Source organism: Melanerpes formicivorus, unplaced genomic scaffold (genome assembly GCF_026170545.1).
Source record: "Melanerpes formicivorus ecotype bairdi unplaced genomic scaffold, bMelFor1.0.p_v2 SCAF_58, whole genome shotgun sequence".
NCBI lineage: Eukaryota > Metazoa > Chordata > Aves > Piciformes > Picidae > Melanerpes > Melanerpes formicivorus.
The window spans coordinates 2,015,054-2,035,062 of NW_027142410.1; the positions used below are offsets into that span (position 1 = coordinate 2,015,054).

General features: G+C 50.3%; 1 protein-coding gene across 2 annotated transcripts; it reads right to left on the reverse strand.

Annotated features, from left to right (window-relative positions):
• Nucleotides 1–2,527: 2,527 nt before the first annotated feature.
• Nucleotides 2,528–19,153, reverse strand: ZFYVE19 (zinc finger FYVE-type containing 19). 2 transcript variants are annotated; one of them, XM_068161446.1, is made up of 11 exons: nt 18,922–19,152; nt 18,272–18,393; nt 15,876–15,929; nt 15,227–15,387; nt 12,907–13,052; nt 11,631–11,745; nt 10,359–10,568; nt 9,060–9,139; nt 8,308–8,418; nt 6,119–6,261; nt 2,528–3,070 (listed from the first exon to the last, which is right to left on the reverse strand). In XM_068161446.1, the coding sequence occupies exons 1-11, from the start codon at nt 19,024–19,026 to the stop codon at nt 3,004–3,006; spliced, it is 1,314 nt and encodes a 437-aa protein (XP_068017547.1). In that variant the 5' UTR covers nt 19,027–19,152; the 3' UTR covers nt 2,528–3,003. The 2 variants fall into 2 exon arrangements, with proteins under 2 accessions (XP_068017547.1, XP_068017548.1); XM_068161447.1 differs by lacking the exon at nt 15,876–15,929 and having other exon boundaries at nt 18,922–19,153.
• Nucleotides 19,154–20,009: the final 856 nt, after the last annotated feature.

Genomic DNA, 20,009 nt, shown 5'->3' on the forward strand with positions numbered 1-20,009 from the left:
GTGGAGTCACCATCACTGGAGGCATTTAGGAATAGACTGGATGGGCTGCTTGGTGCCATGGTTTAATTGATTAGATAGTGTTGGATGATAGGGTGGACTTGATGATCTCTGAGGTCTTTTCCAACCTGGTTAATTCTATTCTATTCTATTCCATTCTATTCCAACTTCAACCTGATGTTATTATTTTGATTTCTTCTTTGGGGGGGAGCCTGCATGTGATAGCTCACATACAAAACATTTGGAGAGGGAAATAAAAGCCTTCTCAAGCCCTTGTGGCATGCTGGAAAGAGGCAAAGCAGCTGATTACCTTTCTTGAAGATACCAGGCTCTCTTCAGTCCTTGAGTGGATATGACTAGATTGATCTGGCCTCCTGTCAGGAACTGATTGTTTACCAGACTCTTCCCTTGTTTACAAGCACCTTTTAAAAGGCAAGGACAAGGAAGCAGCAACACAGCTAGAAGTGCACTGCACACTTGCAGGTCACACATAGAGTCATAGAATGTTCTGGTTTGAAAAGGACTTGCAAAGGTCATCTAGTCCAACCCCCTCTGCAGTAAGCAAGGGCATACTCAACTAGACCAGGTTGCCCATAGCCCTGTCAAGCCTCACCTTGAATATCTCCAGGGATGGGGAGGTCATGCAGCATTCATCTTTCACAACAGACACCTGATCTAGATATCCCTTCCCATCCCCCCAACATGTTGCTCACTGAAGCAACAGCAGCAGTGGTAATGTATTTTTTAGTGTGTGGGGGGGGGGAAGTGATTGGGCTGCTACTAAAACAGCCAATTAGCTGCAGAAAGCTGGGCAGCCACAGAAACATCCATTAGTGGTGCAGGGAAAGCATCAGCATGCGTGTGTATGACTGAAGAGACTCCTCTGTGCATGACTAAGTCCTATTTCAGGTACTGGGCTGGGTGCATTTCTGGATTCCTCGGGATGGCCCCACAGAAACCAACCTGGGAAACTAAATAAAAGTGCTTCTGGCTGTAACCTGCTCCTTTACTTCTGCTGTGAACAGGGCAGGGCTTATGAGACTCAGGCTGCCCTGCTGCAAAAGCAGCTCAGAGCTTGGTTGTGGCTGATGAAGCATTCGAAGTGTTGCAAGCAGTGCATCAACTCATACTATTATTAAAAGGAAAAGAAATAAAGGGGGGGGGGGGGAAGGGAGGGCAAGCAGCTGTAAAACAGGAATTCAAATGTTAAAATGTGCACCAGCTGCTTGAAAAAGCAGACTGGCTGAAACCCAAGGGAGTGGATGTGGCTTAGAAGAGACACAAGAGCAGGCATTTGCGTTTTCTCCTGCACATGCAAAACACAAAGGATTTAACCTAGACACAGAACTGGGCTGTCTTGCTCTCAGGTCAAATAGCAATGAAAAAGCATCACTCCAACAATAACACAAAGCCAGAACACAGCATTCTGTTTTCTAAGCCTGCAAGCTCCTCAGGGCACTCTCTAAGTACTCTCTACTTGAATGTTGTGTTAACACAGGCCTCATTGTGAGCTCTGGCATCACAACAACTCAAGTAGTTTTCCTATCTCCTTGTCCCACAGAGAGAGGAACTGGTGTAGCAAGGCCTGCCAGGAGAAAGAAGATCCTCCAGAGCAGTCAGGTTTTGTCACCCCTGCCTAACAGAGGAGTTTGGTGGCACTGCTGAATGACCTTGCAACCTTCAGTGTGCTGACCTGCAGTATGACTAGTCTTCCCTTGTCTGATACAGGTTTCTGTTGAAGGACCTTATCCAGTCCAGCATGTTACAACAAAACCATCTTCAGCAGCAGTTTATTTGCTGTGCTGCTCTGGCCAGGGGTGGCTGAGGTGCAGGCAAACACTGTTTTGTCAGCTCACCTCGGAGGCAGTGACCTTGAGTGCAGGGGCAGGGCCCTCAGCTGGGAGTGGCAGTGTCAAACCAGACAGGCAAGATTCATTGGAAACTCCCTGTCAAAGGCAAATCCCAGGCTTCGGTTTTTTTGCCACTGGACTTTGTCAGCCTCCAAGAGCTGTCTCAGAAGCCACATTACAGTCCTGGGAAGAGCTCATGCTGAGGGGATATTACAGCCAGTTTAGGGCAACGTTAATTGGGTGACTGAAGTAATTCTGGGGGCTTTGGTCACTCGCAATTGCCACTTGCATTTGGACTCTCTCTAGGGAGGGATGTGAGCATATTAAACTGAGCTTCACTCATAGCCAGATAAAGAACAGCACACAGGTAACATCTTCATCCTACCAGGGGACCAAAAAAATAAGCACTGTTCAGATAGGACACAGACTCTTCCAGACTACATGGAACCGTGGCACAGCCAGCAGGGACCACAAGGCTGGGCCCCAGGAGCAGGTTACCTCTGCAAAGCATCCAGCATTCTGTGAGCAAAAGGCTGGGCAGCCCAGGCACCTTTTCCAGCCATACCACAGAAACATTTTTGCTGGCTTCACAACCCTTCATTTCTTTCTCTAAGCCACCTGATACTAGGCCTAAGACTGCATTACTTGGGAAAGGGCTGTATCGGGTGTTTCCAGGACGGACTTTAACCACAGGCCTCTGTAAATAGTTTTTATTATGCTTTGGAAGTTCTCATCACACATGTGACCACGACAGAGACAGTTCTCTTAGTGCAAAGTGCTTTGCTGCCTTCTTGAACCAGTGTGTAAGCTGTTAGCAAAAGCAGGAAGTTACTTATCAGCCAGTCAGAACTGCCTGAAACACACATCTTTAATGCTGCCCACACCGCCTCAGCAGCTGTACTTATAGACTCGGATCCGGCTCCTCACACCAAGCCCTCCTTCATTCCCAAGCATGCAGAGCAAACCCTGCACTTCTTTGGTTGTATGAGGACAAAGTCACACACCCTCCAAGCCTCTTGGGTTACAGCACATCCTTTAACTGTCCGAGGCATCACCCGTTTTGGCTGCAAATCCGCTTGGATTCTTCCCATCCGGCCAACTCCTCTCTTTTCCTGTTCTCCATCTCCTTCGCTGCCTGTGAAGGCCATGATCACTTCTACTTGCAAGGAAGATGGTAGCGGGAGGTGTGGTGGTCCTTCAGGTCAAACTCATCGTGCCCTTCCCTGAGAAGCAAACATGAAGTGCAGTCAGAAGTAAAGACACAGGCAGGCAGCGTCCCCTTAGCCACTGCACAAGGTATCTTCAAGGTATCACAGTATCACCAAGGTTGGAAGAGACCTCAAAGATCATCGAGTCCAACCTGTCACCACAGACCTCATGACTAGACCATGGCACCAAGTGCCACGTCCAATCCCCTCTGGAACACCTCCAGGGATGGGGACTCCACCACCTCCCTGGGCAGCACATTCCAATGGGGAATGACTCTCTCAGTGAAGAACTTTCTCCTCACCTCCAGCCTAAACTTCCCCTGGCACAGCTTGAGACTGTGTCCTCCCATTCTGGTGCTGGTTGCTAGAGAGAAGAGACCAACTCCCACCTGGCTACAACCACCTTTCAGGTAGTTGTAGACAGCAATGAGGTCTCCCCTGAGCCTCCTCTTCTCCAGGCTAAACAACCCCAGCTCCCTCAGCCTCTCCTCACAGGGCTGTGCTCAAGGCCTCTCCCCAGCCTTGTTGCCCTTCTCTGGACACATTCAAGTGTCTCAATGTCCTTCCTAAACTGAGGGGCCCAGAACTGGACACAGGACTCAAGGTGTGGCCTAACCAATGCAGAGTCCAGGGGCACAATGACCTCCCTTCTCCTGCTGGCCACACTGTTCCTGATGCAGGCCAGGATGCCATTGGCCTTCTTGGCCACCTGGGCACACTGCTGGCTCATGTTTAGGTGGCTGTCAACCAGCACCCCCAGGTCCCTCTCTGCCTGGCTGCTCTCCAGCCACTCTGACCCCAGCCTGTAGCACTGCATGGGGTTGCTGTGGCCAAAGTGCAGCACCTGGCACTTGGACTTGTTAAATGCCATCCCACTGGACTCTGCCCATCTGTCCAGCCTGTCAAGGTCCCTCTGCAGAGCCTTTCTACCCTCTAACTGACCAACATCTGCTCCCAACTTGGTGTCATCTCCAAACTTGCTGATGACTGACTCAATCCCCTCATCCAGATCATCAATGAAGATGTTAAAGAGCACAGGGCCCAGCACTGATCCCTGTGCCTGGCTGCCAGCTGGCTGTGGCACCATTCACCACCACTCTCTGGGCACAGCCCTGCAGCCAGTTCCTAACCCAGCTCAGAGTGTTGCTGTCCAAGCCGCGAGCTGACAGCTTGGCCAGCAGATTGCTGTGGGGGACAGTGTCAAAGGCCTAAGGTCCAGCAGTCTTTAACCAGAAACCTATTCCCAGGGTTAGTTTGGAAGACCCAACTGGCAGTCACATGAACTGATTGTTCAAGATACTCATTTTTCATAGAAACCTCTGAGGTGCTCATCCTTGCCTGCTGGAAGGGGAAATAACAATCGGTCCCTCTGTCCTTTTCCCTCTCTCAGATTCACATGGCTCATTTTCAGCACTGTGTCTGATTCTCAGGCACATGAGCAACCTCTATGACAACAGTCAAAAGGGCAGTCTGAAAAACAACTGCTGTGGCTAAAATCCCAAGCAGCTGTCTTAACCATGCTTAGAAGCAGGCAGTCCTGAGTGAGGCACAAGCCTGGATCTGAAGCATGCAACTGCTACATTCACTCACCTGCCAGGCTGCTGATTCTGCTTTTACTGGTGTTTGCTGTCTGATAGCTTTGTTTGGTTTTAATCATCTAATATTGACAGCCATATGCTTGCTTACCATTTTCATATGTTCTCCCCAACTCCATTTCCACCTCTCTCCAAAAACATTTGCAGGAAATGAGAGAATATGCACAAAAAGCATCTCTTGCTCTCCCAACCAAATGCTTAGCATCCTGCTGTCCAAATGTCATCCAGCCAACTACCCAATGCTTTAGAGGCATGAAAAAAGGGGATCACAAACATTCAGGTTGGTGAAGACCCTCAGGATCACCAAATCCAACCATTAACCCTACTCTACAGGGTTCATCTCTAAACCATACCCCCCCAAGCACCACATCCAAACCACCTTTAAACACCTCCAGGGTTGGTGACTCAATCACCTCCTTGGGCAGCACATTCCAGTGCCTGACCACTCTCCATGGAAAAAAAAACCTTCTTACTGTCCAGTCTAAACCTACCCAGTCACAGCCTGAGAAGCCACACAAGCTGTGAGTAGCAGTATTGTCTTCAAAGGAATTAACCCTCCATATCTGAGGCACTGAACTTCTTTATCAAAATAAAGGTAAATAAATATCAAGCTACAGATGTTTAAAAGGCAAGACTACAGCTGCTGCAAGGCCTGAGGAAAAAAGGTTCACCCAAATACATTTCAACACACATTTTCTTAGTATCATAGTGTCAGTCAGGGTTGGAAGGGACCACAAGGATCATGTAGTTCCAACCCCCCTGCCATGGGCAGGGACACCCCACACTAGATCAGCCTGGCCAGAGCCTCATCCAGCCTGGGCTTAAACACCTCCAGGGATGGGGCCTTGACCACCTCCCTGGACAACCCATCCCAGGGCTTCACCACTCTCATGGGGAAGAACTTCCTCCTCACATCCAGCCTGAATCTCCCCACCTCCAGCTTCATTCCATTCCCCCTAGTCCTATCACTACCTGAGATCCTGAGAAGTCCTTCCCCAGCCTTCCTGTAGGCCCCCTTCAGATACTGGAAGGCCACAATGAGGTCACCTGGGAGCCTTCTCTTCTGCAGACTGAACAGCAGTATGGGTTAAGACTCCCGAGCCTCAACCTAAGAGAAGCCTCAGGAATTCATCCTATCTGATCTCCCTCCCCTCTTAGGGGAATGCAGCCCAGATTATCCATCAGTGTCACTCACAAGCCACAGGAGTCACTGAACAATGGTCTTGCTTATCCCATCCCACACAATGCAGCACATCAGACAATGCTCCCAAACATGCACTGGAGCAGCTCAGACAGAACAGTTCTGTTCTGCTCAGCCCCTGCTCACACAAAGTGCTTCCATAACCACCAGCGCTCGGCTCAGACCTGAGCTCCTCACGTCTCCCCTCCTGCTGCCTGCTTTTGTGCCCCAGGGGAAGGGGGCAGAGAAGCAGCCCAGCTCACCTGTGCCCCACCCAGTGAGGCTTACCTGAAGCAGCGCTGGCAGTAGAGGTCCCCGTCGCAGCCGTGGCAGCGCAAGGTGGCATCTTCGTTGCAGATACAGCACCAGGGTAGCTCATCCTCGTCACTGTCATCTGCCCTGGCAAGAGCTGTGGTGGTTGGAGTTTGGCTCTAGTTCACAAGGGAAACAGACACAGAATTCAAACCCCAGCAGACAATTTAGGACCTTCATTGTAATACTCTGTCAAGGGCACCAAGCCCTCATCTTCTGGCAGGCACCACAGCCTCAAGAGATGGTCAACCCCTGGCAGGCACCACAGCAATATCAAGAGATGGTCAACCCCTGCTGCAAGAGCCAGTGACCAAGAAGTTTCACAGCCTCACAGATTGCATTGGGCTGGAAGAGACCCTCAAAGGTCATCTTGTACACCCTCCCCCTGCAGTGAGCAGGGACTTCTCTAACTACTTGAGACTGCTCAGGACCACATCAAGTCTGATCTTGGACGCCTCTAGGGATGGGGCCTCGACCACATCCCTGGGCAGCTTGTTCCAGTACTTCATTGTGAAGAACTTCCTCCTTATATCCAACCTGTATCTGCCCTGCTTCAGTTTCAAACCACTGTCCCTCATCTTATTGCTAGATGCCTTTCTAAACAGCCTTTCTCCAGACTTCCTGTAGGTCCCTTTCAGATACTGAAGTGTATCTGTAAGGTTTCCCTGAAGCCTTCTCTTCCCCAGATCAAACAGCCCCAATTCTTTCAGCCTGTCTTCATAGGAGAGGTGCTCCAGCCCTCTGATCATCTTGGTGGCCTTCCTCTGGACCTGTTCCAGCAGTTCCTTGTCTGTCTTGTGTAGGGGACCTCAGAGCTGGACAAAGTACTCCGGGTGAGGTCTCACCAGAGCAGAGCAGCCAAATCAGCTTTCTGTGGGAGGGGAAAGCTGTGGGGAGGGCTTGTTCTCTCCCTGTTACAGAAAGAAAACTGGGACAAAGGAAGTGATTGCCTAAAGGCCCCTGCTATTGATTTGTACCTGAGACTGGGCCCAAAAGATCTTCTGAAACCAATCTACAAATCTATCCATAAGGCCACCTGTTGGCTCCATCTGCTTGACAGAGAACTCTTGTGGAACTGAGCAGCCACACACACACACTGGGACACAGTGTCTGGGCCCTGGCAAGGGCAGCCTCCTAACACCACAGCAACGAGGTGGCACTATCTTTTCCATCAGTGAGGAGTGCAGGGTGGTGTAACCTGTGAGATGGATGCTTTCAAATGCTTACAATTAAATAAGCCCTTCTACTGGGGCCAGGCCTGTCAGGTGCCTGTGAGTCACAGGTCCATTTAACTCTTGTAATACACATTAGAGAAGGTGGATATATCTCCCTAACAGGCTGGAACTCACCCTGAGCATAGGGTATCTTGTTACTAATTCCTTCCTCTGACGTTATCTGAGCACTCAGCCAGCTGATTACTATCTAGAGGTTCTATTCTGCACATGTTGGAAGCACTGGCAAACCTCCCACCTACCCTGCTTCAGGCTGTATGGTACCAAATTGGGGCCTTCTTGGGCTAGTTATACTGGTGAGTTAAAAATTCCTTCTCTAATACTCATCTTGTGAAGCCTATGTTAACTTCTCTGGGTTTAGAGGACACCATCCCAGTGAGCAGAAAGGGAGCCTGAATGGAATTGCACCCAGGGAACAATCCTTAAAAGTACAAGCATGTGGCCTTCCAATACCTACAGGGGCCTACAAGAAGGCTGCAGAGGGACTCTTTATCAAAGGTCTGTAGTGACAGGCAATGGTTTGAAATTAGAGAAGAGGACATTTAGATGGGATGTTAGGAACAACCTCTTTACCATGAGGGTGTTGGAACACTGAAACAGGCTGCTCAAGGAGGTAGTTGAGGTTCCTGGAGATGAGTACTCAAGTTCAGGCTCAACAAGGCTCTGAGCAATCTGATCTAGTGGAGGATGTCCCTGCTCACTGCAGGAGGGGTGGATTAGATGACCTTTGGAGGTCTCTTCCAACCCAAACCACTCTACGATGGCTCAGGGCTGGTCAGCCTTGCAGAAGCCACTCAGCTTGTCTGCTCTGGAGCAGCTGGTTGCTGGGCTTGTTCCTGCATCAAGCCTAAGATACAGCAAACTTGCTGCAGAACTAAGCTCCCCTGAGACACTGTAATTGTTATTTTCAGAGACTGTGACCATCTCACTGACCTTTTGCTTTGCTTTCTTGTGCAGGTTCTGTTGTGAGGGTCCTGGTTGGGTGGTTTGATCTGGGGGAATGTTGAATCCACTTGCTTCATCCAGGGCTGCTTCCTCTGTGAGCTGGTAACAAAAGAAAGCAAGAAGACTTGTTTCAAACAGTTGGGAGCCATATTTCAGGCTCTGAATGTCCTGCCCTTTTCCTTGGTCTCATGCAGTAACAGGAGGTGACAGGTCTGAATACATCTGAGGTTATCCAGACAGATGCGAGCTTGCTCTTTGCACTCCAGTGCAGCAAGCAAGGGCTTTCAGTTAACACACTCTACTTTACAATGCAGGTATCAGGAGACCCTCACCATGATGCTAATCACAGATGCATGGTCTCTAACCTGGCAGAAACAGAAGTACAGAAAGCTGTGTCTGCATGCACGACAATCCGGACATCAGCAGAAGCTGGGCTAAACAGTACACATCTCATCCATGTTCTAGATGAGTGGGAGAAAAGATGAAACAAGTAGTAAGGGAATACCAGCAAAGTGAGGTTGGAGAGGAGACACACTAAGCATGAATGAGAGAGACAATGTGAGGGAGCAGAAGCAATGCTGTCAGTAGCCTGCAGCTGAATGCTCCATGGGAGCTAGCAGTAGAAAAACAACTAGGAGGGGAGGAACGAAACTGCCCAGGAACAGAAACTCATCCCTTCCACACACACACTGGGAATGATTGAGAGGAAGATAAACAAGGCCACAGCTGCAACTTCTGACCTGTTTTAGCACTCTGCGAATGGCTTCCTCCTCAGCCACTTCCTCGTCACTGTCAGGGAGTCGATACATCTCCAGGGTGACTGCAGGAGGGAGACAGCAGACTGTAACCCACACCTGCCTCAAACCTTGGGCACAATCCTTCCTGGTGTGTGCTTTTGCCATCCTGGCTCTGGCACAAAGAGATCCTTTTCAGAGGGGGACTCCTCACAAAAGGCTGTCATTGGTTGGTTTTAATACTGGAAGAAGGAAGGAAGAAATAGCAGTGTGCCCAGGTGGCCAAGAGGGCTGATGGCAATCCTGGACTGCATCAGGAATAGTGTGGCCAACAGGAGCAGGGAGATTATTCTGCCCCTGTGCTCAGCACTGACTAGGCCACACCTTGAGGCCTGTGTCCAGTTCTGGGCCCCTCAGTTTCAGAAGGAAACTGAGACTCTTGAACGCGCCCAGAGAAGGGCAACGAGGCTGGGGAGAGGCCTGGAGCACAGCCCTGTGAGGAGAGGCTGAGGGAGCTGGGGTTGTTTAACCTGGAGAAGAGGAGGCTCAGGGGAGACCTCATTGCTCTCTACAACTACCTGAAGAGAGGTTGTAGCCGGGTGCAGGTTGGCCTCTTCTCCCAGGCAACCAGCACCAGAACAAGAGGACACAGTCTCAAGCTGCACCAGGGGAAGTTTAGGCTGGATGTTAGGAAGAAGTTCTTCACAGAAAGAGCAATTTGCCATTGGAATGTGCTGCCCAGGGAGGTGGTGGAGTCACCATCACTGGAGGTGTTCAAGAGGGGACTGGATGTGGCACTTGGTGCCATGGTTTAGTGGTCATGAGGTCTGTGGTGACAGGTTGGACTTGATGATCTTTGAGGTCTCTTCCAACCTTCTTGATTCTATGAAATCCCCACCAAAACCAGAGCTTTACTTTGAAAAGATTTGTTCACTTCACCAGAGCATGCTAGAATTTACCTCAAAAAAGGTTGCAAGACAAAGCAGCCTGAGCTCACAGCCCTGGCAGACCACTCATGCTGGTCTTGTGGTATCACAGTATCACCAATGTTGGAAGAGACCTCAAAGATCATCAAGTCCAACCTGTCACCCCAGACCTCATGACTAGACCATGGCACCGAGTGCCACGTCCAGTCCCCTCTTGAACACATCCAACCAGCTTGCAGAACTTTACAGACAGAACCAAATCTCAGTCTGCTTCTTGCAGAGGAAAGGCATCAAATGGATAAAAGTCTCTCAGAAAAAGAAATGACTGTCACAGGAACTTGGTTCCTCTCTGGGCACTGCATTCTTGTCTGCTACCCACCTTTCTCTGGGTCCTCGCCTTTGAGTGCTGCCAGTCTCTTGGCGACTTGGAGGATCTTTTCCTGCCTCGTGTTGTCTTCCCTCAGCTCAGCAGCAGCTTCTGCCAGAAGTTTATTCTTCTCCTCCTCCAGCTGCTTTGGGTCCAGACTAGCAGGGCAAGCACAATCTTCACTGTCCCGATTGAGATCGTTCAAGCTTTGGCTGCTGGCAGCTGCAAACAGAGGCACAGAACATGCTGGTGGCTCAGCAGCAGTGCTCCTTGGGCACACACAACACAGCTAAAGCAGTGGCATGAGAGCAGCTTGCTGCTTCCCAGCTGGGTAATACTGGGTGAAGGCAGGCCACAGGAGGATCCCCACTGTCCACAGAGAAGAAAGGGAACTAATGTGTGCTTTACAGTGAGATTCCAGAGAGAGCGCTGCAGCTAGGAAGATGATGGTATCCCAGATTGCATAAGTTGTGGAAGAGAGTGCTGGTGTGTTAGCAGCAGCAACAGCTGCTCCCCAGGGAAGGGTAACCTTAGCAGCAATATGAATAATACAACCCTGAGAAGGAGGAAACATCTCCAAACAAAGATAATGAGAACCAGCCAGATAGGATAGAAGAGAATAAACCAGGTTGGAAAAGACCCTCAAAATCATCGAGTCCAACCTATCACCCAACACCATCTCATCAACTCAACCATGGCACTAAGTGCCCCATCCAGCCTCTTCCTAAACACCTCCAGTGATGGTGACTCCACCACCTCCCTGGGCAGCACATTCCAATTGCAAATCACTCCTTCTGTGAAAAACTTCTTCCTAACATCCAGCCTAAACCTCCCCTGGCACAGCTTGAGACTGTGTCCTCTTGTTCTGGTGCTGGTTGCCTGGGAAAAAAGACCAACCCCCATCTGGCTACAACCTCCCTTAAGGTAGTTGCAGAGAGCAAGAAGGTCTCCCCTGAGCCTCCTCTTCTCCAGGCTAAGCAACCCCAGCTCCCTCAGCCTCTCCTCACAGGGCTGTGCTCCAAACCCCTCCCCAGCTTTGTTGCCCTTCTCTGGACACATTCCAGCAACTCAACATCTTTCCTAAACTGAGTGGCCCAGAACTGGACACAGGACTCAGGGTGTGGTCTAACCTGCCCTTGGTCAGTCTGGGAGTCATAAGGGGGAGATAAGGACAAACTGGACACATAGCTCACCTGTAAGCTAGATAAGGAGGCACATATTCCCACCTCATCACAGCACATACATGATTAGACAAAACAGGTCTTTGGAAGCCAAAATAGATACCTTGAGGCTGGACTCTTGGTCTGTAATGCTCATCAATGGCAACTTCCTCAGACAGCTGAGCTAACAGGTCATCTGTCTGCTGGACCAGACTTCTAGTGTCAGGAGGCTTGTGTACCTAAGAAACAAGGAGGGCATGGGAAAAGGCAAATGAGAGGAAAGTGGCATACTCAAAGGAAGAGTTTGGTAATGAAGAGCATCCTCGGTGGGGGCAGCATAAAAAGGTGCATCCACTGATCTTGACAGTCTCATCTCACATTTATTTGTTGTAAGACTTTCAGGGCTTCATTCCCAGAGGTGCTGAAAGCACTCCACTCTAAAAGCAGTCACCCAAACAAGGCAAAATGGTGCTGAACACACAGCAGTACATGCTCCTGGGTCCCAACCCCAGCTCTGCCACTACCCCTGGTGTAAATAAGGTGCCACTCTCAACAGCACTAGCCAGCAGCCATGCTCAGGCCTATGACAGCAGGTGGGTGTGCAGCACTGCTGAAAGAGAAGCATGAGGAAACAGTTTCTCAGGGACAAGATCATTCATTCACATAGGCCTTCAAAGGCATATATCCAATCTCAGACTAACCACCCTGTGCTCCCATTTCTGGAATGAGTAAGAGGATTTTGCCCAGCTGGGATGCAGCAACACCTACAAGATAAGGTTAGAAGGTAGGGCTGAGAAGCCCCAAACACAGACAAACAGCTCTGAAAAAACTAACAGATGTTAGGTATAGAAATGAGTTGAGTGGAAAAAAACCATGGCATCTATTGTTAAAAATAAACACAACCCACACTTGACATGAAGGAACACACTGCAACAGGGCAAGGGGTGATGTTTTCCAAGCTAAAGGGGGAAGATTGAAACTAGATATGAGAAGGAATTTTTGTTTGCAGTGAGGGTGATGAAAGACTGGCCCAGGTTTGCCCAGAGAGGTTGTCAAAGCCCCATTCCTGGAAACACTCCCTGGCAGGTTGGACTGGGCTCTGAGGAACCTGATCTACTTAGTCCCTCCTCACTGCAAGGGGGCTGGGTTAGGTGGCCTTTGAAGGTCCCTTCCAACATAAAGCATTCTATGATTCTGTGTTGCATTTAAACTGAAAGAGGGAACTGGTAAAGGCTGGCCACTCCCTTCTGCAGCAACAGCACAAACAGGAAAGGAAGACTTCTGGAGGGAGCCACCTGGACACAAAAATTCTGAGTAAGGAAGAACAGCTAACATGCTGAGACACCAGATACTATGTCAGCTTACAATATACTGCTGTCTAAATAGCTGAGGGAACTCACAGGTCTGGGAGCCTGGGAAGGAGGATCCCTCCCCTGCAGGGCAGCCAAGCGGTCCTCCATCTCCTGTGTGGATGGAACAGGTCTCCAGCAGTCCTCCTTCAGAGCAGCCAGCCTAGCCTCAATCTCAGCCTGTGTAGGAATGGACTCTGCAATTCAGAATAGCCCAAGGGGAGGGGGGAAGATTACTTTGTTGCTAAAAACAAAAGGCTTCAAATTTCTTTTCAATTAAAATTGTATTTCTGGAATCAGACTCTGAGAACCTGAGCAAAGCCTTCCCTCACCCCCTGATGTCAATGAGGGGCCATACTGCAGTGACTCTGAGACCACCCTAAAGCTAACTGCTGCCCTTTGCTCCTTGTCTCCTTCACAGTTTATCTCCTGTTTATAAAGTCAGTATTAGAGTAACCTCATTTGGCAATCAGCTTACTCAGGATACCAGGCACAGGCAGAGAACCAAGTGTCATTTAGGCAGTACAGGCCCACATCTCTCAAGGTAAACCTAGGAGGTGTCACAGACTGAAACCCTCCCGTGCCACACAACAGGATGAGGGGAAATGCTCTCATGATGTGCCACAAAACCCTTAGGTTGGATATTAGGAAAAATTCTTTGACAGAAAGGGCTATCAAGCATTGGAACAGGCTTCCCAGGGACGTGGGAGAGTCACCATCCTTGGAGGTATTTACAAGGTGTACAGACATGGCACTTAGGGACATGGTTTAGTGGTGAACTTGGCAGTGTTAGATTTATGGTTAGATGATGATCTTGAAGGTCTTTTCCAATTCAAAGGATTCTATGATAATCAGGTAAACCTCTTTGCAGCACGCTCTCTGCCTTTCAGAGAGCACATATCACAGAATCACCAAGGTTGGAAGAGACCTCAAAGATCACCGAGTCCAACCTGTCACCACAGACCTCAGGACTAGACCATGGCACCAAGTGCCACATCCAATCCCCTCTTGAACACCTCCAGAGATGGTGACTCCACCACCTCCCTGGGCAGCACATTCCAATGATGAACGATTCTCTCAGTGAAGAACTTTCTCCTCACCTCCAGCCTAAACCTCCCCTGGCACAGCTTGAGACTGTGTCCCCTTGTTCTGGTGCTGGTGGCTAGAGAGAAGAGACCAACTCCTTCCCGGCTACAAACTCCCTTCAGGTAGTTGTAGAGGGCAATGAGGTCACCTCTGAGCCTCCTCTTCTCCAGGCTAAACAATTCCAGCTCCCTCAGCCTCTCCTCACAGGGCTGTGCTCAAGGCCTCTCCCCAGCCTTGTTGCCCTTCTCTGGACACATTCAATGTTTCAATGTCCTTCCTAAACTGAGGGGCCCAGAACTGGACACAGGACTCAAGGTGTGGCCTAACCAGTGCTGAGTCCAGGGGCACAATGACTTCCCTGCTCCTGCTGGCCACACTATTCCTAATGCAGGCCAGGATGCCATTGGCCTTCTTGGCCACCTGGGCACACTGCTGGCTCATGTTTAGGTGGCTGTCAATCAGCACCCCCAGGTCACTCTCTGCCTGGCAGCTCTCCAGCCACTCTGACCCCAGCCTGTAGCTCTGCATGGGGTTGTTGTGGCCAAAGTGCAGCACCTGGCACTTGGACTTGTTGAATGCCATCCTGTTGGACTCTGCCCATCTGTCCAGTCGGTTGAGGTCCCTCTGCAGAGCCTTTCTACCCTCTAACTGACCAACATCTGCTCCCATCTTGGTGTCATCTGCAAATTTGCTGATGACTGTCTCAGTCCCCTCATCCAGATCATCAGTGAAGATGTTAAAGAGGATGGGGCCCAGCACTGATCCCTGGGGGATGCCACTGGTGAGTATCAAAACTGGTTTATTTTCCCACAAGCACCACGAGGCTGTCGAGAACCTGACACTTCTGTGAGGTGGGGCTGGCCAGAACATAATCTCACAGAGAACAGCACTGCTGTTGCCCAGGACAATGACTCACAGGAAACCTTCTGGAAAACAGTCTGGCCAAAGACCCCCATTTCAATCTGTACATACATGACACAGGCTTTTACCCAAAACAAAGGACAATGAGAACACGATTTTACAGGTTAAGCTACTGACCCAAAATGGAGAAGTAGTCTCAAGAGAGACCCCAAGAAGCAAAAAGAAATTGGAACATTACTTTAAAATCACTGTGGAGTCTGACCATTGTGGCAGCAGGATGTGGATGCTCTGTCCAATTTTAACCCTCCAATTCCCTAAAAAGAAATGCTTTCAAAGCCCAGCATTTCCCTCTCCCCCCAGGTTCCACGTTTCCCAAGCAGCTGTGTTCCCACCCAAAGCATCTTCGTCATCCTCCAAAACTTACTTGGTTTCCTTTCTTCCCTGAGCCTCTCCAGTCTCTCTGCAATAGCTCTATCCTCTTTTGAGAGCCCCATGTATCTGGAGCCTGTTTGCCCTGGGGGTTTTGTAGCTGCCTTCTGTTGTTCTTTCATCTGGTTTTGCTTAGCCTCAAGAGCTGCTACACGCCTGTGACAAGGAGGGAAGAAAAGACATGACAATTGAGAACAAGGATTTAAACTCTGAGGTATGAAAACATCCCCTGTGAATCCAACAGGCTATGGGATGAACATCAGTGTAGAACAGAAACCACCCCTCCTGTACCACCCTTTCACACATGAGCACAATGAGGTGCTCCCAAGAATAAGGAAAACATTAGCTCACAGGACCAACACACCACTTCCAGGGAGACAAGGCACATTTCACTACCAGCTTCCTGTTTCCAAGCCAACCCCAACCAGTCACAAATAGAGGTAGGCAGTTGGCTGCTCAGAGGTCTATTCAAAAGAGCACACGTGCACCAAAACAAAACCCCCATCCTTTATCTCGTTCTGAGCAAGCAGATACCCACACATCACAGCCCCCACTTTTGCTGGTCTCTCTAGGGGATGAGGAATGAGGGCCTGAAAGGCTACTCTGCAGCAGAAACAACCATCTGACTGACAAGTGCAACTCACTTCTTGTAGTTTTCTGGTGGTGACCATTTTGCTGAACTGCTTGGAGACTCCTGTCTGAAAGGCAAAACAATTTCTTTGAAATGAAGATACTGGCCATGCTCCAACCATCTAGTCTCTCAACTCAAGAGGAATCAGCAGATGTTTCTCAACCTCCTGGTCCAGCTCCTTTCATAATCTCATTAATATGGAGAGTCATCAGGTTATGGAAGAGACTGAGATCATACAGCTGCCTGGGACAGCAGGGGACTTAATTTCTAGTTCTTTGGTCCAGTATCACAGTAGTTCTGCATCTGCATGAAATGTGATTTAATATGGTCACCAGTGACCCAGAGGAGGTGTGGCTGAAAGAGCCTTGCCTCCCACAGCCTGCACCTCCCAGCTGAGAGAGCAGGTAGAGAGCAGTTAGGTAAGACTCTCAGTGTAATTAGCTTCCATACACTCTGAAAGGAGCTGTGGCATACAATGAACCCTGAATTATATAACCCACACACTAAAGAAAACATTACCAAAATGATTATATAACCACCAGTATCATAATGACATCCAGCACCCTTGGACACATAAGATGTGTCTGTGGTGTCCATCTCCTCCTTTGCTGTATGCAGGTTGAGCTGCTAAACTACACACTCAGGCAAGGTAGTTAGCATACTGTAGTCATTATTAGAAGACATAGCTCCACACACATATGTGCTGTGCTAAGGCCTGTACAGAAATGAAGGAATGCAACACTGTTGGATCCCCTTCCCACTTGCAAGGTTTCTGTTCTGAAAAGCTATTTGCATGAAGAACATCAATGTGTGCAGCTTACAAAGCTGTAGCCTACATTATCTACTTGCTTGCCTGTTAGGGAGGACTTTTCTTCCACAGTATCACCAAGGTTGGAAGAGACCTCAAAGATCATCAAGTCCAACCTGTCACCACAGACCTCATGACTAGACCATGGCACCAAGTGCCACATCCAATCCCCTCTTGAACACTTCCAGGGATGGTGACTCCACCACCTCCCTGGGCAGCGCATTCCAATGGCTAACAACTCTCTCTGTGAACAACTTTCACCTCCAGCCTAAACTTCCCCTGGCACAGCTTGAGACTGTGTCCTCTTGTTCTGGTGCTGGTTGCTAGAGAGAAGAGACCAACCCCTTCCTGGCTACAACCACCTTTCAGGTAGTTGTAGAGAGCAATGAGGTCTCCCCTGAGCCTCCTCTTCTCCAGGCTAAACAACCCCAGCTCCCTCAGCCTCTCCTCATAGGGGCTGTGCTCAAGGCCTCTCCCCAGCCTCGATGCCCTTCTCATGTCCTCCTTAAACTAAGGGGCCCAGAACTGGACACAGGACTCAAGGTGTGGCCTAACCAGTGCTGAGTACAGGGGCATAATGACTTCCCTGCTGGCCACACTATTCCTAATGCAGGCTGTAACTCTAGTATTGACATTGACTAGACTAAAAACAACAGAAAACAAAACGCACACAAGAAACATGGAGAAAGGCTGCCCTGTTTCCTTAATGGCTTTGGATTTCTAAAAGGAAACCAGAACATTTCAAAACTGAGACACTCAATACTGCATTCTCACCACCAATAGCTCACACTGTTTTCATCAGCCAGTGCTTCTGAACTGAAGACCTCTGCTAAGGAGAGGCTCTTCTCCTTTAGACACCTGCAAAGCCACAAGATTCCAAACTCACTGGTGAAAATTCCTTGCTACAGGAGAGACAGGAAGAAGAGAGGTAAAAGAGAAATGCAAGAGAAAGGAGAGGACACAGAAGAATTGGTTTCTCAAGGGAGGTGTAATAAGCTTGTGCTCTTGTGTTACTTATGTGTGTAACCCATCCTACTACTGAATCACCTTTTTTGCTTGCCTGTTTGCAGTGGGCAATCCAAAGGTCATGCTTGCAAATATTTTTTCTTTTAAAAGCAAACCTTTTTCTCTTTTAATAGCAAAACAATTTTATGACACAAAACTGTGAGTCTTCAGGCTACACATGGGACCCCTCATCTGTGTCACTGCCCACAGAAGCAATAACACTTTGAGCATCGCCTGTGTCAAGCTGCTCCATTACAACACATCTGAAAAGACTGCTAGTGCTTACAAAGGGGTGTAGATTCCTGGCTGGGGCATAACCTGGTCTTGCCTGGCTAAGATTTCCACAGGCATTCACTGTTGATCCATGATTTAAACCTGGTTCTTTCAGACTATTCTGTTACCATACAGAAGAGCCTCACAAATCCTGCTCCCAGTGCACCTAACAGCAGCTCAGCAACGGACTGGCTGGAAACTCCAAGGTACAGGCAGTGCAGGAGCACCAGTGCAAGGCACAGCTCTGCAACACAACATTGGGTAGCAAAATGAAGAAACAAGGCAGGATGCTGTCTTGGGGGGAGGAAACACTCCCACCTTACCCAGTTAGCCTTCCGTGACACTGCTTGCACACCTTCTGCTGGGCGCTTCCACAGCGGGGAACCACAGCGCTGAAGCTAAGGCAGCCTGAGCAGAAGGACCGGCCGCAGCTCTTGCATCCACACTGCGGAGACACAAAGGAGGGGCAGGACAGGGCTTCAGCACCGAGTCACCACCCACGGAACCCACAGCCCTGGCCGGCCACACGCAGGAGCAACGCCCATGCCAAGGTGCACTAAAAATAACGCTGAGGTTATGCTGATTTTGAAAGAAACCGTATCGAGAGCTGCTGCAGATACGGAGACTCTGAAGAGCATCTGACCACCAGCATGTAACTCCTGCTGGAAACAGAGGCACCATTTCATCTCACAGAATGACAAAGCATGTGTGTTTCTACGGCATCTAATGACACCTACATTTTTTTCCTTGGGTTTTTTTTTTCCTTTTTCTATTTTTCCTTTCAGTAATCGCCCGTATTTGAAGACATACTGAAACCAAGCGCCACGGGAGCTCAGTAAGCAGCACAAGACTGCGATGCTGGCCGGGGAGCGGGCCCGGGCGCCTGGCAAGAGCAGTTCCCCGGTTCCCTTCTCAGACCCTCACGCTTCTGGGCAGGCACCCGCGAGCCCTGTCCCCCCTCAGCCGGACTTGCCTCTTTCTTGAAGACAGAGAACTTGGACGCACACCCATAGCACCGGCTATCCATGACACTGGCACTACGGGGGGGCGAGACTGGGGCGACCCAGCGCTCAAGCATAGCGCTGCACCACCACTGTGCTAAACTCCATATCTCCCCTTCTGCTCTACAGCCCGCAGGGTCCTTTGACAGCACCGACGCGCTGCAGCCAGCGGGGCTATCAGTAACGGGGCGGCTGCGTCATGACCCTCCCACCATTCGCACGCCGGGCCGGCTCCACCCCTCCCCGGCGCACGGCCCGCCGGGAGCTGTAGTCCTCCTCGCCGCCCACCCCGCTCCCAGCTGCCAGGTGACCCTCTGCAGAAGAACTACCCTGCCCAGGGCTCCACAGCACCCCCTGCGCCGGGCATGCCGGGATCTACTGGCCCTGCCAGACAACATCCTGTTCTGCCGCGCGGTGCATTGTGGTACCTGTAGTCTGACGGCAGCGGGAACGCAAGCGGTGGGGCCTGCCAAGACTCAGTTTCCCGGTAGGCACTGCGGTGGCTGGGCGGCGGGGCTGATGGCAATGGCGGCTTCTGGTCGGTGGGGGTGACAATTGGTGTCGTACCCCCTGTGGCGGGCAGGGGAGGAGAGAAGGCTCGGCAGCGACTCCTCCCCGCGCGGGAGGGCGCACAGGGCGACCTTCTTGCCGCCACGGCGTGGATGCTGCTTCGGCCTCGCCGCTTGTCAGGGTTTCCCCCCGCCCGGCCTACCTCTGTTTGCCGTTCCCACAGCAACGCAAAGCGCTGTCACTTGTGAAGGGGGAGAGGGAGGGCCGGCAGGCCGCGTGTTTGGCTGGTTTCTCGTTGTGTACTGAAGTAATTGCTTACAACAGTTAGTAGATTCGTAGAGTCACAGACTGGTCCAGGCTGGAAGTGGCATCCAAAGGGCATCCAGTCCAACCTCCCCACAGTCAGCAGGGACATTCAACTAGATCAGGCTGCCCAGGGTCTTGTCGAGCTTCACCTTGAATATCTCCAGGGAAGGAGCCTCAACCACCTCCCTAAGCAACCTGTTCCAGTGTTCCACCACACTCATAGCAGAGAACCTGTTCCTGACAT

Bases quoted from the DNA above. Each gene is read 5' to 3' on its own strand.
- ZFYVE19 (XM_068161446.1), bottom strand. From the start codon at position 19,026: ATGCTTGAGCGCTGGGTCGCCCCAGTCTCGCCCCCCCGTAGTGCCAGT. The intron at 18,394-18,921 runs GCAAGTCCGGCT...GTGTCTCCGCAG, and splicing joins TCTCTGTCTTCAAGAAAGAG to TGTGGATGCAAGAGCTGCGG. The intron at 10,569-11,630 runs GTATCTATTTTG...CTCTGTTTGCAG, and splicing joins ACCAAGAGTCCAGCCTCAAG to CTGCCAGCAGCCAAAGCTTG.